The sequence below is a fragment of the Equus asinus genome, chromosome 1, assembly GCF_041296235.1.
Source record: "Equus asinus isolate D_3611 breed Donkey chromosome 1, EquAss-T2T_v2, whole genome shotgun sequence".
NCBI lineage: Eukaryota > Metazoa > Chordata > Mammalia > Perissodactyla > Equidae > Equus > Equus asinus.
The window spans coordinates 203,430,202-203,457,268 of record NC_091790.1 but is presented as its reverse complement, the minus strand read 5'-3'; the positions used below and the strand labels follow the sequence as shown (position 1 = coordinate 203,457,268).

At 39.2% G+C, this 27,067-nt stretch overlaps 1 protein-coding gene across 7 annotated transcripts in view; it reads right to left on the bottom strand.

Moving 5' to 3' along the window:
* Positions 1-375: 375 nt before the first annotated feature.
* Positions 376-27,067, bottom strand: part of GALNT11 (polypeptide N-acetylgalactosaminyltransferase 11) — a 54,494-nt gene continuing 27,802 nt past the window's right edge. For 4 of the 7 annotated variants that reach the window (XM_014828975.3, XM_014828976.3, XM_070516502.1 and 1 more), the window contains 10 exons: positions 22,790-22,913; positions 19,828-19,994; positions 17,622-17,747; positions 14,107-14,356; positions 9,006-9,123; positions 7,448-7,600; positions 5,038-5,256; positions 3,704-3,808; positions 1,306-1,443; positions 376-1,051 (listed from right to left, as the gene is read on the bottom strand). In XM_014828975.3, the coding sequence (XP_014684461.1) occupies positions 920-1,051; positions 1,306-1,443; positions 3,704-3,808; positions 5,038-5,256; positions 7,448-7,600; positions 9,006-9,123; positions 14,107-14,356; positions 17,622-17,747; positions 19,828-19,994; positions 22,790-22,913 (1,532 nt within the window). In that variant the 3' untranslated portion in view covers positions 376-919. Of the gene's footprint in view, positions 1,052-1,180; positions 1,444-3,703; positions 3,809-5,037; positions 5,257-7,447; positions 7,601-9,005; positions 9,124-14,106; positions 14,357-17,621; positions 17,748-19,827; positions 19,995-22,789; positions 22,914-27,067 lie in introns of all 7 variants that reach the window. The other 3 variants (XR_011505495.1, XR_011505491.1, XR_011505496.1) reach the window with 1 other exon arrangement.

Sequence of the window (27,067 nt, the reverse complement as noted above, 5' to 3'; positions counted from 1 at the left end):
CCTCTGAAATGTAATTTTGGTGGAAAAAAAACATTATATTTGGGCATTTACATTATATACAGATGATTCCTAAATTTCTCTCTCTGAGATGTATCTTCTGAGAGCCTGACCTCTATATCCAAGTGACTAATTGACGACTCTAGCTGGATGTTTCACAGGCAACTTTAATGTAAACCATCCAAATTCACATGCCTTCAGCTTCAAACTCACAGAGTCCAAGCTAAGACACTGTGAAATTTCCTTGAGTTCAGGGGCTGCTCCCTGTATTATCGGTTCAGCAGCCAAATCCAAATGTATTTCTTACTATGTATCACATATGTAGGACAACCCAGACCACAGGCCCCAACACAAAAGAGCAGACAAAAAAACCCTAGGTAAATAATCAAAAAGATCTTTTATTTTAAATGTAGATAATACCATAAATCATCAAAATAATTTATAATAGTTAACTGCCTCTTAAATATAATCTCATAAATGATGTCTTCTGAAGTTAAAAGTAATGTGGATTCAACCAGTTTAAAATTATCTATTTAGAACATGAAAATAGAAGTAAAAAAAAAAAATTAACTGTCTCCTATGAAGTCTTCTAAGAAAGGAAATCACAAGTTCCTGATCAGATAAACACCATTCCATTATTAAAGGAGATTAAAAAGAAGCATAAATTAATTTGAATAGACACGTCAATTTCCAGGGTTTTGTCCTTTTGTACAAACCTGACTCTTTACAGAGTTAAAATTGCAATCTGGTTTCCTACTACGAGCAAGAAATTCCTTAACAGCAGCTCAGAAATGACCTCAGTGTCTTGGTGAAACACCCTTCTTCACCTGCTAACGGTCACTCGGTGCTCCCACCTTTAGCCATCTGCTGTCTCTCCACAGGATACGCATAACGAATCACCATTCTAGCCATGGCGTCCACCTTAACCTTCCAAATGCCACTGCTGTGAGGAAGAGCCATCGCAGATTGCCATAGCGACATGGCCTTTGTGACTCAGTGGATCAACCACCCTCAGGCACTGTCCAACTGACACCTGGTACAGCCGATTCTTCTTCTGAAACAAAGAGGCAGCAAGAAAAAAACACCACCAGTTATTTGCTTTAACTTAAAAAACTTACAGCCAGAATATGGTAAAGAAGATACAGAAATCCAGAAGAGATGTGGAATATTTAAGATTACTTACTTAAGGGACACCACAGACTCAGAACTACCTTCTACCATTCGGGGTAGAGTAAGTCCCTCTGCCATGCTCCCTCACTCAGCCTTGCTGGGCTCCTCACATCCTCCCATCGTCACCAAGCTCCTCACCCCAAAGGTCCACTGCTGGGATCCTCCTGACCCATGGCACTTCATGAGTCGCGGCGGGTCTGAGGAGCGAGTTTCGGACATATCCAGGCAGAGGAGATTATTTAAAACCAATTCATGCTCTTCATTATAAATCCAGACCTAAGGAAGAAAACAAAAGATCAAAACCCCAAATTTTGCTTTAGACTTTGAAATTCAGACTGCACAACACTTCATACATTTGTGGGATACAAATGGATTTATTCTCTATGATCTCATAAAGCGGGAGCAGATCAACGTACCAGAGTGACGTGGAGGCATTATGAGCTTAGTTATCTGAAAATGGAATGAACTAACGCAGGAGAAAGTGAGGTACAATTCCAGGAAGAAACTTAAGCAGTGGTTGAGTTTTGTTAACTGAACTTAAATTGACTGAATTTAATTGAGCACATGATTGCAGATCATTTCCAATGCTAGGATTCCACAATTATATAATGCTCTTAATTCCTAGACTGCATAAGAACTGGAGCGGCCCAGTGAGCCTGCTGGCTGCCTTCTGTGCACAGGAAACACACAAGGCTATCATTTTCATACCCCCATGCGTTGGGCAGTGCTGATGTGCACGAGCTGCTGCATCACATTCTCCTGTGGAACATTAGACTCGAATCCCAGATCATAATAACATTCAGACACAGATTAGGATTTCGTCTTGATGGCCCAGAGCAGGATTTTCCTGAGATTTACAAGTGATCTTTCAGGATAGTCCTCTTTATGGTCTCTCAGATTATTTTCAGGAACAAAGAGCTGAAGTTGACCGAAGTGGATGAGTGCAATGAATAACTTATTCTCCAACATGTGCCATCACTAAACCCAAAAGAAATACGTTGTCTTCTAGTCTATGAATTATTTTACTCATTGCTACTTCTACCTTCAGGCCCAAAATGTATGTGTGCTGTCTCCAGTAACATGAAGAGACTCTCCATCGGTGCTATGATAGAACTTTCTGCGATGATGCTAATGTTTCATAATCCATGTCCAACATGGGACCCACAGGCCACATGTGGCTACTGGGCATTGGAAATGTGGCAAGTGTGATTGAGGAAACGAATTGTTAATTTCATTTTAATTATTTAAAGATTTTATTTTTCCTTTTTCTCCCCAAAGCCCCCGGTACATAGTTGTGTATTTTTAGTTGTAGGTCCTTCTAGTTGTGGTATGTGGGATGATGCCTCAACGTGACCTGATGAGTGGTGCTACATCCGTGCCCAGGATCCGAACCAGCGAAACCCTGGGCCACTGAAGCAGAGCGTGTGGACTTCACCACTCGGCCATGAGGCTGGCCCCCATTTTAATTATTTAAAATTTAAACAGCCACATGTGGCTAGTGGCCACAGTATTAGCATAACTCTGCTCAGTCACAACGTAGTACAGATAACAGAGTATAATCCACCTCCTCAAACTTCTCATTTTCTGGAACAAATTTCAGCCATCTCACCCCACTGGGATCTAAACCACCGAAATGTCACTACAATGTAACACTTCAGAGTCTACAACCTCATGCCTCTCATCCCCAGGTATGACCCCAAAACCTTTTTAAACCATGTTTTTCAGAATGTATAACCTCTTGGATAGTGTGCATGAACTCTCCCAGAAATAAAATGTGTTCTATGAAATTTCAAAGGACACACTCTACGTTAAAAGCCCAAGTGTTCTCTTCGTTCTTGAATGACAGCATCCCACTGCTCAGATGGAAATGAAACTTACGACTTGTCTTGAGCACTGCAGTCCTGAGGCCCCATAGCTGGGAGCTGAGAGCGCTGTTATGCTATTTCATCAGATATAAATCAGTTTGAAACTGCAATTCCAAACTAAAATAAGTTTTTGCTTATTTTTAGGTCCATTTAATATCATTGAAAAGACACATTCAAACAAATTAAATGAACGAAATGAATTGAAATTTTGTTGTGGTTTCCTCTGATGAACTGCTAAAAATCAGTTAGGAAAATCTGATTTCAGGGAAAACTCTACCAAAGATATTCTGATTCATCTCATGCAGATTTAATGTTCTTGTCCAGAAAGAGGGTGCACTTTCTTTGCCATTTCTAATAAATTCATATAGCTTTCAATTCATTCTATATAATTCAAATTCATTCTATATAACTGGAATGTACAAATAATGCTCTTAAACAAAATGCTACCAAGACAAACAATAAGCAGAGGTAGGAAAAATATACAAAGGAGACAAAAACAGTTGTATTAGGTGATCTCTAAAATCATTCCCAAATTAAACCATATAATTTAAAAAAAGTCATATTAAAATCGTGATGTTTACTCCTCGCTTCTCAGGAGCAGCTGCTGGCAGCTCGCCTTCACTGAAGGACACCTTCCAAGGACTAGCTGTGAGCTCAGAGGCATCACTCACCTGATTTGGGTCACCGTAGTCACATGCCTTAAGCACTACTAGGCTTCCCTTTTGACTTGGGCGGCTCTGGGCCACTAGACACTTGTTGGTCTGGAGGTGATAGAGCTGCAAAAGAAGAGACTGTTCTTGACAACCCAGCAAGTGAAGAGAGAGACCAACGTGAGAAGATTCATTAGAATGCTAGAAAAGGATGTTTTGGATAAAATATGAAAATAGTATTCCAGAGGAATGAATTCCAAAGGTCATAAAAAGATAAGCATTTTTTAATTCCTAAACTCTAGCCTCAGAACATAGGAGCATCACAATAGAGACTTCAAGGTTATAGGTAATTTTAACAATATATGCAAGCAGTGTCAAATAGAAATTCTATCTAATTCTACCTACAAGTTTACTAATCTACTATAGGAGAGGAAAGAAATTAAAATATCACCTCTGCGCTAAAGGACTTTAAAACGAAATTGAGGAAATAAGAACAAAAGGTATAAACCAGACAGCACATAATTCAATGTAATATACAAGCTAGACTAGAGATAAATACCGATTATAAATGCCACAGGAATTCCGAAGGTGAGATCCATAAAAGAAGCAAAGCATCCAGTCTGGGCAAAAGGATTAGTTAAGTATTAAATGAGATCAGACTTGCAAGGCAAGAAGAATAATGGTAAAGGATTTCAACCGTGTGCGCACAGACTGGTACCCATTTTCACTTAAAGAGAAAACAATAATAAACATCTTGATGATTTTTCTATATCTTACAAAGTAGAGAGAACAAGAAGGGGAAAGCTCCAGGCTGAATTCTAACCACTTAAGAATCGGTGGCATTGGGAAAGGACCCTGAGAGGAGTGCCTTCTTCGTAACACAAAAGCAGAGAAGACTGGGTAACAATCATAACATCCACGCTGAACTTTCAGAAAAGACCCTACCCATCTTCCACCTCCTGTCTGGAGTCAGTTCCCAGAGCTGTAGCCAAACGGTCTACAGCTGCCCCATTTCTCCTTTTGTTTTCCTCTTTGGACTGGCCTCTGCTCAAGGAATTTTATACTCACCTATATTGCCTTTATTTGTATATTCACATTGATATCTATCCTCTCGGAAGCTAGCATATAACTTAGAGAAGTCATGCTCTCTCTAACACTGCCAGGTAAAGGTTCTTAATATTAATAGTGAAGATATTAAAATTTCTAAGGTCTTACACCTGAGTAGGGAAATTCGCATAAAGTGAATATAATGGAAGACAAGCTGGAGTCTATCATTAAATATTTTGTTGTCTACAATGTCATTTATTATATCATACAACTTCTAATGATATCCTTTTGTAAAACCACTTTCTTACCCGTCCACGCTGAAGGACTTTGGGACGTTTTGGCCCTCTATTGATAAAAATGGGTTGCTGGGGTTTGGCATTGGGCCCAGAAATCTGCATCTCTGGGTAAATATTATCCAAATACCATTTAAATGATTTACAACCCAATTTCTTCCTCAATTCAACACGCTCGCTGATATTTCCATAGCTTTTGGTCCTCAGATCAGGTCTTAAGGAAAAATACTGCTCCTGAATGTAAAAAAGAAAAATGAAAAAGAAGAAATGGATTTTTGTTTAAAATAAATATTATCAATTATATCTGTGGTTTAAAAAACAACTGAAAAAATGGATTATGAGCAAAAATTTTCCACGCCAGTGTTTTCTTGATGTTGCCAGAAAATGTCATTGGAAAGTTTTCACACAATTAGGTCCATCATTAACAATACCAATAAGACATCTTAAATTGTAAGATACACCCCAATTTCAGAAATGGCAAAACATGTAAAAATGTGCATCTTAGAATCAATCAAACAGGCTACACATGAGATCAGCAGTTCTAAAACTGGAGTCTATCATTAAATATTTTGTTGTCTACAATGTCATTTATTATATCAAGGAAAAACATATGTGCAGTTGAGTTGAGAGCTAAAGTAGTCGCTTTTCTCCATGGCATACTCTTCATGTACAAGAATGATGCACACACCATGGTTGTCGAACCAACCGAGCCCCCACTTCAAGGAAAACAACTGATTGCACTTGGTGCAAATGATCAAATTCAGATGTTCCGGTGACAATTAGAATCTCGGGAAACTGGTATCCACCACCACAAGCTTGACAGCTTCCTAGTACTTGACAACTTTTCTGACGAGCTCAGTTAGTGATATTTATGAGTCTGATGTTTTGGATATTGTATAGTGAAATTTGTCACTATTTGGAAGAAGTTCACAACCCAGTGGACTATATTTTCCAAATACTAACGCACGATGTTATAAAAATCTGGCATAGGTGAAAGACCATTCAAAGAGCAAGACAGACCGGAAGATTTTAATACAGCAATTTGAAAAGCTCAGTGATAGGATTTCATATTCCACATTGGAACTGACCTTTAAAAGTTATTGAGTTTTGATGTAGTATCAGAAAAGAAGGGCCATAATTTTCTGGACAGCTATTAGAATATTTCTTCCATTTTAAATTACATATTCTCACGAAGTCGTATTTTTTAAAATATATTTAACCAAACAACTTACAGTAACAGGTTGAATGCAGAGATGAGAATGTGGCTGACTTCTTTTTAGCCAGTGGTGAAAAGATTTGCAAACATGTAAAGCTGTGTCACTAGTCTAAGTTTTTTGTTTTGTTAAAAACATGCTATTTATATTAATAGGTAATAAATTTGTTATTGTCTTTAATGAATTAACAAATGTTCACTTTTAACTTCTAACATAGTAGTTGTCAATAGACATAGCTCACACTAACAAACCGTCTCAGCGGTTAAGTTCACACGCTCTGCTTCAGCAGCCCAGGGTTTTGCCGGTTTGGATCCTGGGTGTGGACATGGCACCACTCACCATACCGTGCTGAGGCAGTGTCCCACATAGCACAACCAGAGGCACTCACAACTAGAATATACAACTATGTACTGGGGGGCTTTGGGGAGAAGAAGAACAAAATATTGGCAACAGATGTTAGCTTAGGTGCCAATCTTAAAAAATAATAATAAATAAATAAATAAAAATGATGTGTGAATTATACCTCAAAGCTGTTACAAAGAAAACATCATTGGGACTGGCCCTGTGGCGCAGTGGTTAAGCACACACGTTCCGCTTTGGCGGCCCGGGGTTTGCCGGTTCGGATCCCTGGTGCGGACATGGCACCACTTGGCAAAAGCCATGCTGTGGCAGGCATCCCGCATATAAAGTAGAGGAAGATGGGCATGGATGTTAGCTGAGGGCCAGTCTTCCTCAGCAAAAAGAGGAGGACTGGCAGATGTTAGCTCAGAGCTAATCTTCCTCAAAAAAAAAAGAAAGAAAACATCATTCAAAGTTGTGTATAGCAGAAGAGACAGAGGGAAGGAATACCACATGTGCAGAATCTAACAGAGGAAGCAGTGGGATTGGTCACAGCGAAGCCCAGTGAGCAAAGGAAAAGGGGCCAGGTTCTGTGGGAGTTACAGGAGAGGGACCAGAAGGAATAAAGAAACTAAAGAAAACAATTTCTTCTGATAGTCGCTGTATTACCTCTTAGAGAGTGGTCACTTGGAAAATTAAAAGAGAACAAAAAATGAGGGAAGCACTGGGTGAAGAGAGAGAAGAGAAATCTAGGGAGAGATGGCCCTAAAGTGAAGGTCACCCAGAGACGCGCAGACGGAAAAGCAACCAAAGCCACCCCACAGAAGGCCCAGCCCATCATTCCTCCTTCTCAGTAAGAAATTTCACCTCACCTTGTATTCGTCCAACCAAACATATGCCAGCCTCAAGGAGTTGTGTGTCATGGTGTCCTGGCCTTCAGGAGAACCATATGGCCGCCTTTTCCGGAAAATATGTCCGACTCTAGAGCAAGGGATGATGAAGAGTTTACCTCCACACATCCAAATCTGGTCAGAAGCAAAATCTGTATTAATAGTTGCCTCGCAGTGCTGTGAAATCAACGTATGAATTCTCATGCAACTTATCTTTACTAAACAGGTGTCTGTGAAACTTCACGAGATGATTTATCCTATTAGATATCAACTCAAACAGAAGACAGTCAAAGGGTACGTTTTAAAACTTATGTCTTTATGATTTTAAAAAACCCTAAATTCCCAAACAATGTAATATTCTTTTATTACTATGTGTGTAAAATCACACTTACCATACGTTGTTGTTTTAACGGATCAAGGAACTTGATCTTCAGGACTTAGGGACAAGGAAAGCCTACTAACTGGTCCTCTCATTTCAGTTTTACAGGTACTTTCTTATAAAATGTACATATACATTTTTTTTTAGAAAAAAGTTTTTTATTAAATATACAGAATAACCCCAGATTAAGATTCAAAAGATCTTTGTTCTGGTCTAAATTTTGCCCTTGACTATTTGAGTTACTTTATATAGTTATTTCAATTATTGTGGGACTCAATTACCTTACCTACTGAACTAACAATATCTATTATTCCTTTCAACTTTAAAGTTCTAAAGATTATGTAGGAAAAACTACCTTTTAAAAACACCATGGTTAATGCATTTGCAAAAATACAAAGTAACCTATGCACAAGGTAGTGTGGTCTTATCTGAAGGGGAGTTCCGCATCTAGACCAGGAGATGGGAGGTGGGGAATGGGGACATCTGCTGGAAGGAGAAGGCTGAGTCCTTTCCCTCACTCTCCTCCTGCCTTTTCCAGACTGTCTCACCACCACCTCAGCTCCCTGAGCCACAGACCCCACCCATACTGTCATCTTTCCAATCTGAGAAACTGGAAAAGAGGAGAGATCTTGAAAGGCAAATTTCTTCCTTAGGGTGGAGGTACCTGTATATATAGAGGATTCAGTAAGCTATACATGGGGTGATGACATAATTTATATAAACTGGGCTACTTCTGAAAGTGAAATGGGGACCTATTAATGATTTCTCCAAGAGAGGACAAGTGAACCAGGATGGTCTTGGGTAATGAGGGAAATCTGATCACCCCAACTACACATATCCAGGGTCATCAAATAAGATCAATAAACTGACAGAGAAAGAATAAAACTCTACATTAAATGCACGTTTAAATTTATACCCAACCATTCATTACAACCATCCCTTTTAAATGCTTATAAAACGAAGACAAAGCTTCTTATATGCTTTTGACACTTTGAATGGATAGTATCCATATCATAAATTATGGTAAAGTAGCATTCATTAAGGACAATTTGTTAATAAAGATAATCAAAGAGCATTTGCAGAAAATATGGGATGATGGATGAAAATTATATTCCAACACACACAAAGTTAGTAATTAAGCATGCAAAAAGATAAAATTACCCGGAATGATATTTCTAAATTTTCTCCTCCCCAGATATCCATGCCACTGTCATACTGTCCAAGCTCACTGAAATACCGTCTGCTCATGGCGAACAGTCCTCCAGCCATGGTAGGCGACCTAGGGAAGGGAAGGATCACCGCACCGAGTCTGTGAGTCCATTATCTTACCTGCTGTTTGTTTTAAGACATTCAGTGAAGCTCTGGAACATTACCAATAAAAACTAGTTAACCGTTAGGAAACATATTTTATCTAATATCAGGGAATGAACTGGGCCACAGAACTGAATTTTCTAGATTGCTAATGATATGCTAGATACCTGGCAAATGAAGGCTACTTTAAGTATCAAAAGTACTTTATTATTATGACTATTGTTGACAGAAAGCCACCTGAAATGAATTATTTAATTCCTTTTGACAGTATCATAGAGCCATTGGGATAAAAACTGGACTCCAGGGCCGGCCAATGGGAGACCAGACAAACCTCACACTTTAAATTGGACTCGAACATATTGGACCAGTGGCTCTCAAACAGGATGATTCTGCCCCCAAGCAAACACGTCTGAAGACATTTCCAGCCGTCACAGCTGGCTGACAGGTGCTACTGGCATCTGATGGGTTGAGGCCAGGTCTGCTGCTCACTATCCTAAAATGCACAAGAGAGCCCCCACAACAAAGGATTATCTGGCCCCAGAGGTCAATGCCGCCCAGGCTGAAGACCCTGTGCTGCTGAGAGGCTCTGAGGTAGACTGGCCCTCAGAGACTCAAGCCCAGCGTCCCGTCATCTCACTTCCTGACAGAGGATTAGGCGATCATGGATTCTAGCGTCCCAAGCTGCCTGCCAGAAATGAAGCAAAGTTTTCTCTGCAGAGAGAAAACATCATGCCAGGTATGAATGTATTTCTATAATTTTTCATATATAATATCTGGCACTACACAAAAAAAACCCAAGCAAACAAATAAATAACCAGGCAATCAGGAAGTAGATCACACGAAAGAAAAACCAGAGAAACAACCTACAACAGAAATAGACGTACGGGCTTTCAAACAATGCGGGGATTAGGCAGAGAGCTTAAATAACTGCTCAACGTGTTCAAGCATCAAAGATAAGACTGACAATTTGGCAGATAATTAGGTACTATCAAAAACGAAACCAAATTCATGCATATCTGAAAAACACTTCTGACAAAAAGAGAAAAAGAATGTAAGCAGCCAACGAACAAGAATCCTTTACAAAAATAAAACTGCTGCTGACTTTTCACCAGAGAAAGTGGAAGCCAGAAGGTTCTTGAATGATACCTTCAAAGTCCTGAAAAATATATCTTCCAATCTAGAACTAGAGATTGAGTACAATTATTCTTCAAAATAAGGGTGAAATAAAAACATTTTCAGAAAAAGACAGAGAGGAATAATCACCAGAAGAAATACTAGATGTGTTCTTTAGTCAGAATGAAAATAATCACAGATGGAAGTTTGTGGAGGCAGAAAGAACACAGAATAACAGAAAAGGGGAAATAGGTGAGTAACCTAAATGAATAATCGTTACATAAAAAATGTCCTGTGGGGTTAAAAAATACATGCATACACACACACACACGTTCATATTTCAACACTATAACTTATGGGGGGATAATTGGAGTATGAACATTCTGAGATCCTTGCATTCTAGAGAAAGCACCAATTTATATTACATTTGGTAAGTTAAGGACGCATGCTGTGTGCTCTACGGTAACCACTGAAAGAAAAGAATGTTTAACATCTAATGACGGGTGGCAGCTGGGAACAGAATGATGATAAGTCAGAACTCAGACTGAAAGAAGGCAAGAGAAAAAAGAACATAAAACAAAGAGAACAAATAGAAAGCAAATAGTACTACTGTAATCATAAATGCAAAATATAAGTAATATCATTGAATGTAATCAGATAAATGCCCTAATTAAGACAATGGTTTTCACATTAGTTTAAAAACAAAACATAATCAAACAAGAGCGACTCCATGCTGCTTACAAGGGGCACATCTAAAGATAAGACCACGGAAAGACTGACAGCAAACACGAATCAGAACAGAGCCAGAACAGCCACATGAATGCCAGACTATAGAAAAAGTTTCACAATTCTAAAGGTATAGAATAAAACATAATTCATAAAGATAAATGGCTTCATTCACCAGAAGATTTAATAATTCTAACCTTTCATGCATCTATTAACACAGCCTCAAAATAGATGAAGAAAACATAAATTGTAGTGGGAAACTAACATACCATTTTCAAAAACTGATAGAACATGTGAATTAAAAATTAATGAAATATGAAGTATTCGAATAACGCCATAAATCTGACCAAACTCATGCAGATCTCATCTTTAACAAGCGCAGAAAATACAAATTTTCCAGGCACATAAGGAATATTTATAAAAATTAATCATATGCTAGACCATAAAGCAAATTTCACCAATTTCCCCAGAATTAAAATCACACAGAATGTTTTCTGACCAGTGTAGTTAAGCTGGGAATAAACAACAACTATAAAATCTCCACATGTCTGGAAAACAATAAATGCACTGCTAAATAACGTACGGGTTATTAGAGAAGACATCATAATGAAAAGATTTTGAAATAAATGATGATATAAAACGATATATCATACTTTGTGGGATGCAGCTAAAGCCATGATTAGAAGAAAATTTATCATCTTAAATACATGTATTAGAAAAGAAAAAAGGCTGAAAATTTAAAAAACCTAAACATTCAACTCAATGAGTTAGCAGCCATAATATTATAAAAGTGAAACAGCTTACAGGAGAAAGTGGAAAAAGAGTAGGAGGAGAAAGGGGCGTTAATATCCTCACTGTACAAGGAGGGGTGTCAAATGATGCTCTCAGAAGTCAACAGAAGAAGAAACGCACTTTTTAAAGTATCAAAAGGAACCAATACAATAACTAAAACTTACCATAAACACCAGGTGATAAGGAGTACAAGGGAGTGATATAAATGAGCTAAATCTTCATTTTTCCCAAAGAGAGGGTCTAAACTTGGTTTCAAGTTGAAAGGAAGACTATGCATATCATCTACAGTTAAGGAAGTAAGAAACAGAAGACCAAAAATAAAAACGATTAAAATGATTTGCCTTTGGGGAGGACTGAGGATAGGGAGGAAAGGAGTGGAGCCAGCCACTTTTCATCCTAAGTTCTTCTATACTATTTGATTTGTTAACAAGGAAACAATGAAAAGCAAATGTCCATGAAGATGATGAAATTGGCAACTGCGCTGAAGCTAAGAATGAGAATATATCTAACAGTCTGGGCTGCCTCCTTCTCGCACTGGCAATGGAAATCTTAAGAAATACTTTATTGGACTACACATATTTCATCTTCTAAAAAAAAAACATGCACAGTCATAAAGGAGATAGGGAAAAAACAGAGTCACCGCTAGTGTCTGCCTCCAACCACAGAACGCGAGGTCATAGAGAGCAGAACCACTGAGGGACAGTCCCCAGAGGCAGCCCTGCTCTCCTGAGAGATGCGCTCCAGCACCTAACTCCCATCTGCAGGGCTGGGCAGGGGACGGGGAGACTGACCACACTGAATCCCCTGGGAGGAATGCGAGAAGAGGAGCTGCAAGCATGTGAAGACAGGAAGACAACTGAGAGCCGGGGATGCTTTCTCAATGGACTTCAAAAAGAGCTGCAACAGATTCTCACATGAAGCCTGAGAGAATAGAAGACAAGCCCGCCCCACCAGCAGATCACATCAGGCACCTGGAACCAGCCAAGGTCTCTGTCAGCCTCCCCTCCACATCTGGTTCAGACGAAGGCAAGCTGGAAAGCACCCATAGGCCAACTAAGCAGCCAATGGCACTCTAGACACCTGAAGTGTTGGGAAAACATTATCTACTAAAGGTGAAGAGAGGCATACCCTGTGACCCAGCAGTTTCACTCCTGTAAACTAGAACTCAAGCATAAGAATGTTGGTGACAGCATTGTTTGTAATGTAAAAAAAAAAAAGAAAAACACTTAAAACAACCCAAGTGCCCCACCAACAGTAAACTGGATAAGTTATGATATATTAACATAACAGAATATTATACAGCAATGAAAATGAGTCAACTACAGCTATACACTGCAAAACACATGAATTTTTAAAGCAATACTGAGTAAAAGAAGCAAAACAAAATAATGAGTCCCACGGCTTCATTTATCTGAAGTGCAAAAGCAGGCAAAACTAAGCTGTACTGTTTAGAGACGCACACTTAGGAGGCAAAACGCTACAGGAAAGCAAGAAAAAGACTACCAGGTCAGCGTTATGATGCCTCGAGGGACAAGGGCAAGGGCTGTGACCAGGAAGAGCTGTACAGGGGGCATCTAGGGGCTGTTTCTGGACCTGGGTGGTAGTTACATAGGTGTTCACATTATAACCATTTATTAAATTCTGTGCATATATACATATATATGTGTACTTTTTATGTATGCTATTTTTTACAGTAAAAAAATTTAAAAAAAGAAAGAGTAGGTCCAAGAACTTTAAAAAGTAGAAATATAGACAAACTTCTCTGAAATCTACGTGAGAAATTTAAAAGAAAACAAAAGAAAGAGAAATAACATATAAGGGATGTATAATACTAGAGAATATGGTTGAGAACTGAAAATAATTCACATACAACTTAGTAATTACACTAGTAGGAATCCATCCTACGAGTCCTAATCATAGAAAAAGCTTATCTATTCAATGTTCTTCACAGCACCATTTATACTAGCAAAGAAATGAAGATAGGCTAATGACCAGTGCCAGAAACCATGGCATTTGACATGAACAACACAGCACACGGGGTACTCCCATGCTATCCTACGCAACAATTATCCCAGGATATTGCTGACTTTGCCCTTCTCGCTAAGCTATAAATCTGAGGGCATGGACAATTTCTTATTCATCTATCCTTCCTTAGGACCGGGCAGAGTGCATAAAATTCAGTAAGCGCTCAAGATTTTTTAATGGACAAATTAAGCTAATGTTTTTCCTTCTTGCAACGAAGGAATTATCTTTAAAATATCTTTTTCTCTTCTGAAGAAGTGCTGGCAGGAATGTTTCACATATTCAGGAGAAACCTTACTTTATTGGTGCGGTAGCTCCTTCTGGTCCTCCGAGCTCGGAAAGGGGAACGAGGTCCCACTTGAAGTGCAGGCCCCAGTTGAATCCTCCCCGCACCACAGGGGAGGAGCTGTAGGCAAGCGTGTCAGCACTGATGATGTCGATCACCGGGCACACCACCATCCGCCGGTCCTCCTGGATGACAGCCAGCAAGGGCTGCAGCCACATCACATTCACTTCACAGTGGCTGTCCAGGAACACCAGGACTTCTCCTAAGGAGGCAGACAACATGGGCCTCAAGATGCCGCAGCACTCCATGTCCGTGCAGCTGCCAGCTCAACGGGATGAGACACAACTACCACCCTTCCAGCCCAAACAATTAAACCATCACTTTATTGCTAATCAGAAAGAGGGAAATCTTTTGGCCAACAATTCTGCCTGAAGTGTACTGCTATGGCTAAGGAAGTAATATGCACAACTCTTGAAAAAATTTACAGACAATTCAGATTCTCCTCAGTAAAAAGATTCAAAATCTCACAGGAACAATTCAGTTCCTTGGAAAGCCAGGTACAGAGCGGGATGCAATGATAGTGGCTAGTTGTGTGTTGATATTTTTATTACAATTATTGTAATCAAAATATTTCTAAATTTAGTATATGGTTCCCTGCCTTAGTAAACAGAGGATAGGGAACATAACTCCACTTTCAATGGCGACTCAGAAACATGACTGCCATTACAGATTATTGCTACAACGCAGCAATTCTCTCAGCAGTGAGAGACACACGTACCCCTCTCGTCATGTCAGTGATGCAGCTCCCTCCCGCCTTGATTCACCACCAGACTGAGATGTGCTCACTCTCTTTTCTTCCATTTTCCACCTTTCCTTTCCAATTCCCCCAACCTTGTTGGCTGTAGTGGTTTACACTTTTTGGGATACACTTTTCTTCCAGTTATTAAAATAAAAATCATGAAGATTTTATCTTGCATTTTTAACTCCTCTTGATAAATGGTAGCAGGAATAAGGGTTTCTTTGATAATTCCAAATTTCTTTGATAACTTCATGGTTCTTCTGAGCAATTGAGAAACTTAGAATCTCATCATCAGATAGCATGCTCATTATTCTAAAGGTTTACCCATGAATGTATCAATATAGATTTACATGAATTACTTAAAGCACCAGAGGCACCCTATTTTTCAATTAATGACAGCAAAAATAGCTCAGGCAGGAAAGCTCTTTATGACGACAGTCAGTCAGTTGTGTCGTGCAATGTCCGCCAACTATAGTATGAGGATGTAAGGAGCAGAGCCCACCAGGTGCCACTTAATGCAGAAAGGCAAGATGCTCAACCTGCAAACTATTCAGTGTGAGGAAAAGGAAATTCAATCAAGGTTCCTGTGAGCAGAAAATGTACGCACAGCTTTTCTTAATTCTAAAAATGTTACTTTTTCCAATTAAAGCCAATTTAACTAAATAAAGAAAGATTATACATGGTCACATTGAACCCGGGACTGATTTCCCAAAAACTAGCTTGTTTCTGACAGATCCTAAACTACCTTTAAACATGGACCAGCAGATTATTAAAAAAAAAAACCTAAATGACTATTGTTATCTGAAAAATTAAACTCTCAGTAATATTATAACAGTACAATATTTCAAATGGCTTAATCTTGCCACTCCCCACAAATACCCCACAATTTTCTCTCTACCTCATTGCCTTCAGCAAGTCAGTCAGTCTTTGAGCAGAATTCTAAAGAAGAAGAGCCCTAAGCCTTGCATCCAACCTGCGTGTGACTACAGACTGGAAGGAGCGGAGCTACTTCTCACTTTTTTTTAACTGCTTTAGTTCACTGTAGCTTTAAGAGAAAGGAGGAAAGAAGAAAGATTCTCAAAACGAAGTCCCAACTAAACCCAGCAAATGGGACAGTGGGTGCACAGGACAGGTGGAGGCAATGAGCAGTGCCAACCACCTTAAACCCCAGTGACTGGTTAGCTTGAGAAAAGCAGTGTACAGGAAGGTAGGAGATGTTGCCACTAGTAGAGAATGGCCCCCAAAGTTCTGGAATTCTCAATTTACCTTCATGTTTTTGGGGTTTTTTGGCCATATCCATGGACTATCTGCAGTGTTATATACCTAATTATTTTTAAACAAATTCATTTAACTTAAATATTTTTTAAAAGGAAAATTTCTTATCAAGATCTTAAATGAAAATCAGAATCATCAACCTTACATAGAAGGAACCATAAAAAGAAATACAATGGAATTGATAGAATGTAACTGAAAACTGTTAGTGTCATCGAGTCGATTCCGACTCCTAGCACCCCTGTGCACAGCAGAGCAGAGCCCTGCCTGGTCTCTTTGCGCCACCCTGTCCCCTTCCAGCCTATATCAGACACGCTCCACTGCTATTCACAGGGTTTTCATCACCAGTTTTCTTGGCAGTGGGTGGCCAGGTCCTTCTTCCTAATCTGTCCTAGTCTGGAAGCTCCGCTGAAACCTGTCCACCACGGGTGACCCTGCTGGTATTTGAAATACCGGTAGCACAGCTTTCAGCATCACAGCCACCACACGTGGCGACAACCGACAGACAGGTGGTATGGTTCCCTGACCGGGAAAAACTGAAGACTAACCAGATATATTTTTCAGGAGAGGACTGTAAATTTGATACCTGTTCTTTCTTTTTAAAGGGGGAGATTAATGTATGTTGGAAAGATTTTAAAGATATATTAGTACCAACAAGACTTTCTCCTTGATGGAATCAGAAGGTGTGAAAGGAAATTTAAAAGAAAATAACTTTAAAGCTATGTAAGTCAGTTTTTTACATTACATCCATTTACCCAACTAAAATCATGGTACATATCACCACTGGTATGCATTTGCACTTTAAGAATTACTCGCATAATTCAAATCAGTTCAGGTACATATATTTTAAATTTCCTATTAAAAAAATTATGAAAGTTCAGGGGCCAGCCTGGGGATGCAGCAGTTAAGTTTGTGCACTCCACTTCAGCGGCCCAGGGTTCACAGGTTTGGATCCCAGGCACAGACCTAGTACTGCTCATCGAGCCATGCTGTGGTGGCATCCCACATAAAATAGAGGAGGATTGTTATAGATGTTAGCTCAGCAACAATCTTCCTCAAGCAAAAAGAGGAAGATTGGTAACAGAATGTTAGCTCAGGGCCAATCTTCCTCACCAAAGAAAAAAAACCCACAAAAGTTCAGTTGTATTTTGGACTTTTCTACTTATATAAGTGAACAATATATATACTTACTTGAGGGACAGTAAGTAACAATAAGGGCCACAATGAAAATACACCAGTGAGGACTCCAGAGCTTACCTCCCTGGAGTCTGTGCTTTGGGATAGCAAGGTTAAAGTTATAAAAAGGCCTTTCCAAACTGAACAAGCCAACTCTCTCCTCCCAGCAATGCCCATTGAAGATGCCACTTTCACAGACATCTGCAGAATCAGGAAGGGCTCCAAGGACACAGCCCTCAGCACTCAACACCCACCAAGAAACGCCAATGGGAAGTTATACCTGTTGCGTGAGCTGCTCCGATCATTCTTCCTCGAATCAATCCCTCACGCTTTGTATTTCTTATTACTTTAATTTTTCCAGGGAGGTATTTTTGGACATATTCATCTAGTTCTCCTTTCAAATCATCTGAAAATAAACCACATGAGACACATATAAAGACATTTTATAGCTACTCTAAAGGTGTATCTGGTACTTGCAACAACAAATTATCAAGTAAATTATATAATCGTCTTCTGCTTTATTTTAAAAGATCATAGCTTCTTATCCTGAAAGGAAAAAAAGGAAAGACATGAAGGATGACAGTTGGACTGCTGGCCAAGAGAAACAGTTACCTTAGTTATAGTCACATTTGCATTTCCATAGCGACTAGCACAATGCTTTGCATAATGTTAGAAATGAATGTCTTGAGTGAATAAATGTTCAACTGACTGCATATAAATCAGACTTAAAACAAAGAAAATGAGATGTAAATATCTTTTGTTTCAAAGTAATTTATTAAGTCTTACTCCATTTCAGAATAGTTGAGACAAACTCTATTGCCCCTTTCAAGACTTATATAATAGCAGCACTAAACATGTCCTTGTATTAATTTAGCACCTGCCAAGGGCACTAATACTTTTTATAAATTCTAGCTCATTTACCTTTAAATTTCATGATAACTGCAAAGATCAGATAAGAAGTAGTAATTCTTTCCATAGTTAGTATATACACCATTGTAAATTTTCATGAACTTCCCCTTTTAGATAAAATACCAAATAAGTGAAAAGCAAAATACAGGTTGACTTAAAAAAAAAAAAATCCAACACCATAAATTCTAGAATTTAGTATTTAGCCAATCGTGTACTTGGTCCAGACTCAGATTCTTGGTTTCCTAATCATTCATTTTTGAAATTAAGTTTTGTTTTATATTAACCTTTCTAAATTTTCTCCTGTGAGGTTTCCATATTTACCAAGGTTTGAGCATTTTACTCCCAATGGTCTCGGCATCCATTTCCTCACTTTGTATATTTAAGTATACTGGTATACCAATTCTGTTGTAAACATAGAAGGCGCTTAATAAAGACTAGAGGTATGAAAAAATATGTGATTGGCATACAATTTATCAGTGTTATCTCTGCAACTTGCCATAAGCAAAAGAGCAGAAGGTTTGGAGCTAAGTGGACCAAGGGTCTAATTTGAACTATACCAATTAACCGCTATGGGATCTTGAGCAAGTTCCTTACTATTTCCTCCTCTGTAAAATGGGGATACAACCTATGCCACGAGGTTGAGCTGAGCTGAATGAGGAGCATAAATAAAAAGCCCTCCAGCCTGCCACGTGTACATGAAACCATTCTTAGAAGAGTCTGGGGTGAATTAAAGAAAGGTGTCTAAAATACGTACTGAATCATAAAATACTGGCATTCAGAGATCTAAGAGCCATCAGAATGCAATCCACTTCTATCTGGGAGCAGTCGGCGTAAAAGACTGACTAGATAAACATAAGCCAAGGCATTATGCCAGTGAAAAAAGCCAATCTCAAGGGCACATACTGAACAATTTGGTTTATAACACTCTTGCAATGACAAAATGCACAGAGATTAGGGCTGGCAGGAATTCGGGATGGTTGGGGGAGGGAGGTGGGTGTGAATACAAAGAGGGCGCACAGGGGAGATCCCTGCGGTGATGGTTGGGGGAGGGAGGTGGGTGTGAATACAAAGGGGGCGCACAGGGGAGATCCCTGCGGTGACGGAGTAGTCTGGATCTTGACTGCAGTGGTGGCTACAGGAGTCTATTCATGGATAAGATGACAGAAAACTGGACACACACATTGCACCAATGTCAAATTCTTGGTTTTGATATTGTACTATTAATTATGTAAGATGTAACCAATGGAGGAAACTGGGTGAAGGGGTACACAGGACCTCTCTGTAACTTACTGTGAATCCACAGTTATTTAGCAATAAAAAGTTTTTTAAAAAAGCGTAAGCCAAGGGAAAAATTTAAAGGGCTAAATTTGGGTAGCACAGTTTGTAAAGAGGTTACAAAGGTACTGCAGTTCCTTGAAATCATCCTATAATCAACGGACGCATATTTGCGTGTGGGTGGCTCCACGGCAACTGCATGCATAACGTCCCTACGCATTGAATGGTCAGCTCTGCTGATGTTGTCAATACTAGAGTGAATGACGGCCTCGATCCTACATGACCAGTTACACATTCCTTACCAAAGTCACTGTCATCATCCACAAGGATAACTTCATGAAGAAGCCGGGCTGGCGTGCGGTCTAGGACGCTGTGCACGGTCCGGAGCAAGGCAGACAAGGCTTCATTGTAGAAACAAATAACAACGCTAGCAACTGGCAGGTCTGTGGGGTAAGACTTGTCTTTACATCTGTGAAAACAAATATGAGAAAATTCCAACATTTTAACAGGCTCAAGTGTTTTAGGTTACTATTCACCAAACATTAACTGGCCTCGTTGTTCAGCCTCTTCCTTACATTATGGTAACAATAATTTTTTTAAAAAAGGATTTAAGAAAACAATGTGGTTTTTTTCCTCAAGGTTTTTACATTTGTTAATTATTTCTCTTCCCAATACTTGCTACTCTGCTTATTTTTAGGTCAACATTTAAAATTTTTTTTTTTTGAGGAAGCTTAGCCCTGAGCTATAATATCTGCTGCCAATCCTCCTCTTTTTGCTGAGGAAGACTGGCCCTGAGCTAACATCTGTGCCAACCTTCCTCTACTTCATACGTAGGATGCCTGCCACAGCATGCTTGATAAGTGGTACGCTGGCCCGCAGCCGGGATCCGAATCTGTGAACCACGGGCCGTCAAAGCGGAGCTTGTGAACTTAACCACTAGCCACTGGGCTGAGCTCCAGTGCAGGTTTTGTTTTTTTTTAAGATTGGCACCCGAGCTAACATCCACTGCCAATCTTTCTTTTCCCCCTTCTTTGCCTCCCCAAAGCTCCCAGTACACAGTTGTATATTCTAGTTGTGCCCACCGCAAGCTTTTAATGCAGCACTCATAAGCTGATGTTCAGCCTCTCCTCAATGAGGTTTCAAAAGGAAATAACAGAAATATGAAACTCTATTTGAAAAATTTGACTTTTTTTGTCCAATAATAGAAAAAGATTTGGGTAAACCATGATTTATATATCAAGATAATGGAAGAGCTTCCACATAAGCAACTATCATGATCAAATGGGTTAGGTGGCTCTAAGGAACGATTAAAAAACCACTAACCTAAAGAATCAAATCTGGAATTCCACATTCTTTGCATGGCACACAAAGTCTTCCCATGTCTGGGCCCTGCCTACCTCCAGCCTCTTGCCATTCTCCCACTACAGCCAAAGTGAACTGTTTCAGTCCCTTTGACAAACCATAAACAGTCATGAGCCACCTAACAACGTTTTACTCACTGGACCGCATGTGCAACAGTGGTCCCAGGAGATTAGTACCATAGAGCCTAGGTGTACAGTAGGCTATGCCATCTAGGTTTGTGTAAGTACATTCTCTGATACTCACACAACAACAAAATCACTTGACAATGCATCTGACACATTTCTCAGAACGCATCCGTTGTTAGGCGACACACGACTGCAGTTCTGTGCCATAATCTGTTCCCTATACAGTAGTCCCCCCTCATTCATGGTTTCACTTTCCACAGTTTCAGTTACCCATGGTCAACTGTGGTAGGGAAACATTAGATGCAAAATTGCAGAAATACACAATCCATAAGTTTTAAATTGAGCAGCATTCTGAGTATCGTGATGAAATCTCTCCCCACCTGGACGTGACTCAGCCCTTTGTCCAGCGTAGCCAGTGTATTCACCAGCACTGAATAGTCACTTAGCAGCCATCTCTTATCAGATCGATTGTCATGGTATCGTGCTTCTGTTCAGGTAACCCTTATTTTACTTACTAATGGCCCCAAAGTGCAAGAGTAGTGATGCTGGCAATTCAGATATGCCAAGGAGAAGCAGTAAAGTGCTTCCTTTAAGTGAAAAGGTGAAAGTTCTTAACACAAGGAAAGGAAAAAAACTGTATGCTGAGGTTGCTAAAATTTACGATAAGAACAAATATTCTACCCGTGAAACCGGGGAGAAGAAAAAAGAAATTCGTGCCAGTTTTGCTGTCACTCCTCAAATTACGCGTGTATAGGAAAATACACAGAATATATAGGGTTCGGTGCTTTCCGAGGTTTCAGGCATCCACTGGGGGTCTTGGAACATATGCCCCACAGATGGGGGGACTACTGTACATGGAGAAACCTCCCCTTGCATCACAGCTCAGTCATCACCCTCTGTGAAGCCTTTCCTGACCACTCTGGCTCGGAGGCCCCATTTCACTAATTCCTATCACAGCCCTTACTCTCATGCTACTGCAATTACTCGCTTCCTTATCTACCTCCCCTGCTGGACTCTAAGCCCTGCGAACCCAGGGACTATTTATTATTCTGTTTATTTCCAGGGCCTAATACAGTGTCTAGCAAACAGAAGGTGCTCAAAAAGGTCTGTCTGGGAGTGACTGACTGAGCCACCACATGAATGAAAAGCCTTTCAAGAAACAAAAGTAGTGGGGCCAGCCCTGTGGCAGAGTGGTTAAGTTCGTGCGCTCTGCTTCAGCGGCCCAGGGTTTCACCAGTTCAGATCCTGGGCATGGACATGGCACCGCTCATCAAGCCACGCTGAGGCGGCGTCACACATGCCACAACTAGGACCCACAACTAAAAATATACAACTATGTACGAGGGGGCTCTGGGGAGAAAAAGGAAAAATAAAATCTTCCAAAAAAAAAAAAGAAACAAAAATAACGAAAACAGAAAAGTGAGATGATGAGTAAATTCTCCACTGATTTTAATCCCTTTTTGCCCTGAATCCAATAAATAAACATTTAAAAACAAATTTATGCTCAGAAGCTTATTTAATTATATGCAGTTAGCACCTCCCTCCTTTTCCCCATGATTTTAAATTTCAAAAGAGACACAGCAAGCTCTAGAATTTTGTCAGCACAATCTCAGACTACGTGGCTGCAAGCAGTAAGAACGGAAATCTGTCTCAAGTTCTCTGGCGCCCAGAATAACGAAGCCTAACTGCAAAATACCAACACCGTCCTCACGACCTGTTACACCGGCACCAAAAGCACTGCTGTGGAAGGATTAGCAGAGACTCATGAGGAACATACGCTGCATTCCTCGTATCTGGCACTTCTCGGTGGTAGCCCAAGCGGTTACTGATGAGCATATTGAAGGCATGCTTCTGATAGCCCAAGTCTCTCAACTCCTGATCACGCTCATTAAAAATCATACCTGCAAAAGAGGGAAGTTGCAGTCAGTGCATCCATCTGAAGGGACTACTATAATTACTATTAGGATACTACGATCTCAAGAAAATCTTGACTTTAACCTTTTATAACCAGATAATAGCCATGTTTCTCAAATCTAGATTGTCTTCATTTTCAAAATAGTAAATTAAGCTTAAAGTCAGATTTTTATCAATCTAGCTCAAAAAGCAAGTAAGCAAGTATACCTTAACCGTAAATGACATTTGCTTATTAGCCATAATCTTAAGAATATTTTCAAGAAAAAGCTTACCGATGACCAAGAAAAAAGAGACTTGATGATGATTCTTTTCCATAAAGGCAACAGATTATAGAACCCCTATGGATCTCAAGAGGCCCCAATTACAGGGAAGTTTTTGTACGGACCCCTCCCCTAAAAAAAAGGACTCTGGATAAATCTTTCTATAAAAAGTCTCTGGCTCTAAACTTTAATCAGTTTCGTAGTCAAGAAAGTCCCGCACAGATCTAATCGAGATCACCGTAACTTAACATCCTTGCTCCCAAATTCTGTCAGAAATCTTACCTTTACCTAGAACAATAAAGTGTCCTTTTGCTTTCTCTTTCCTGTACCAAATCTTTAGCCTCTTCTCACAGAATGACTCCCTTGTAACAGCATTTCCCAAAGTCTGGTCATGGAAAACTAATTCCACTGGACATTAATAGACGTTAAAAAGAAAAAGAGGATTCCATGGTCAAATAATTCAGGGAAACGCTGGATGTTAGAAGTCGAGGAGATCTATTTTCTACAGCAGGATGACACCGGTCCTTTGATGTCTTATGGACACCCACGTGTGCGGGGAAGGAACACAGAAGGAGGCGTCTCCTCAATTTATTTGACCAGAGGTGACTAGAGCCCGCAAGTCCACTTTGGGAACTCACTTCTTAATATGCTTTCTCTCTGGAACTTTTAAAGCTGGAGGACATCCTTTTTTAAATACAAAAGAACAAAGCTCTATCAGCATTCTACACAAGAATGGAAACTCCATGAAAGCAGAGACTTTGGTTATGTTCAAAACATAAAAGAAATAAAATAAAAATTGCTAAATACCCAGAATCCAGAACAGTGCCTTGTACAAATTAGATTAGTAATAAATATTCCTTGATTGAACAAATATCAAACGGTGGACTGCCTCATACTGAATAATAAAAGAATTATTTTCTAATACAGACCTCTTGATGAAAAATTATTCCATATTAAAAGATCAGTTTATATCCATCAACAAATGAATAAGAAAATGTGGGGTATATATACAGAGGATTATTACTCAGTCATAAAAAGGAAGGGAATCCTGCCATTTCCAACAACATGGATGGACCTTGAGGGCATTAGGCTAAGTGACATAAGTCAGACAGAGAAAAACAAATACTGTAATACTGAATGATCTCACTTATATGTGGAATCTAAAAAAAGGAAACTCATAGAAACAGAGAACAGATTTGTGGTTGCCAGAGGCTGGCAGAGGTAGTAAGCAGCAGACTGGGTGAAGTTTGTCAAAAGGTATAAACTTTCAGTTAAAAAATAAATTAATTCTGGGAATGTGACGTAGAGCATGGTGACTACAGTTAACAATACTGTACTGTATATCTGGAAGTTGCTAAGAGAGCAGATCTTAAAAGTTCTCATCGCAAGAAAAAAACACCTGTAACTATGTGAGGTGATGGATGTTAACTAAATTTATTGTGGTAATCATTTTACAATATATACATATATGAAATCCTTATGTTGTACACCTTAAACTAATACAATGTTATATATGTGAATTATATATCAGTAAAACTGAGGAAAAAAGATCACGTTAGCTTACTTTTTCTCCCTCCCCTGCTCAAATAAAATTACAGCCAAATCTCAATTAATTAGCATGCCAGAGGAGCTATTTCAATTAATTTGATAACTGCAGATTAAATCATAAAATCTATTTTTAATTCTAAATTTGTTATTGATAATCTTTCTAAAATGTACTTTTTAATAGGTTCTTTGTCCTGTTTAAGGATAATGCCCTATTCAAAAATAAGCACACTTTTAATTATTACTACATTGATTGACAGTAATTCCTTCTAAATTAAGTTTTCTTTATATAAGAAATTTAGTGGGGTTTTTTTCATTTTTAGGATCGTGACAAAATGTATTTAACATAAAATTTATCATTAGTGACATTTAGTACATTTACAATGTTGTATAATCAATCACAACTAGTTGCAGAACATTTCCACCATCCCCCAAAACAACTGCATCCCCATTAGGGCACTCATCCCCGTCCGTCCCTCCCCAGCCCCTGGCAACCACTAATCTGCTTTCCGTCTCTATGAATCTATCTACTTTAGACATTCACATAAATGGAATCACACAATATCTGATCTTTCGTGTCCTGCTTCTTTCACTTTTCATGTTTTCAAGGTTCGTTTCTGTTGTAGCATATATCATAACTTCATTCCTTTCCATGCCTGAGTAATATTCCATTGTACAGATATACCACACTTTGTCTGTCCTTTGACCAGCTGATGGACATTTGTGTTGTCTCCACCTTTGTCTATTGAGAACAGTGCTATGAACAGTGGTGTACAAATTTTTGTTTGAACACCTGTTTGCAATTCTTTTGGGTACATATCCAGGAGTGGAATTACTGGGTCATATGGTAATTCTTTTTTTTTTTTTTAAAGATAGGCAACTGAACAAACATCTGTTGCCAATTTTCTGCTGCTTCTTCCCAAAACCCCCCAGTACATAGTTGTATATTCTAGTTGTAGATGAGCAGTGCCATGTCTGTACCCAGGATCCGAACTGGCGAAATCCCGGCTGCCAAAGCAGAGTGCACAAATTCAACCACTCGGCCGTGGGGCCGGCCACTCGTACGGCAATTCTGTGTGTACCTTACTGAGCACCCACTAAACTGTTTCCACAGCGGCTGCACTATTTTACACTCACATCAGCAATGTATGAGGGTTCCAATTTATCCACATCCTCACCAACACTTGTTACTTTGCATTTTTAAAAATCACAACCATCTTGGCAAATGTGAAATGGTATCTCATTGTGGTTTTGCTTCGCATTTCTGTAAAAACTAATTATGTTTAACATCTTTTCATGTGACAGTTGGTCATCTGTATATCTTCTATGGACAAATGTCTATCAAATCCTTTGCCCATTTTTAAATTGGGCTATTTGTCTTTATTGTTGACTTCTAAGAGTTCTTTATATATTCTGGATAATGGACCCATTAAGAGAGATGATTTGCAAACATTTTCTTCCATTCTGTGGGTTGTCTCTTTTCACTTTCTTGATAGTGTTCTTTGACGTACAAAAATTTTAAATTTCAATGAGATCCAATTTATCTATTTTTTCTTTTGTTGCTTGTACTTTTGGTGTCATATCTGAGAAATCATTGCCAAATCCAAGGTCATGAAGATTTATCCCTATGAAAAACTTCATTTTTTTGCATGTGGGTATCTAGTTGTCCCAGCACCATTTGCTGAAAAGACTATTCTTTCCCCATTAAAGGGTCTTGCACCCTTTGTGAAAATCAATTGACCAGAGATGTCACTTGACGGTGGAGGTCATAGGGTTTATTTGTGGACTGTCAGTCTATCCACTGATCTATATGCCTGTCCTTATGCCAGTAACACACTGTTTTGATTACTGCAGCTTTGTAGGAAGTTCTGAAATTGGGAATCGAGAGTCCTCCAACTTTGCTCTTTTCCAAGATTGTGCTGGCTGTTCAGAGCCTCTCGCAATTACATATTAATTTTAAAATCAGCTTTTCCATCTTTTCAACAAGGGCCATTGGGATTTTGATAAGTTTTGCATTCAACCTGTGGATTGCTCTGCATAAGTACTGACATCTTAATAGTATTTAGCTTCCAATCCATGAACCTAGGATGTCTCTCCATTTAGTTAAGTCTATTTTTATTTCTTTTAGCAGTGTTTTGTAGTTTTCAGTGTACAAATCTTACACTTCCTTGGTTAAATTGATTCCTAAGTATTTTATTCTTTTTGATGCTACTGTAAATGGAATTATTCTCTTAATCTTATTTTCTGACAGTTCACCACTAGTGTACAGAAATACAACTGACTTTTGAGTGTTGATCTTGTACCCTGCAACTTTGCTGAATTCATTTATTAGCTAC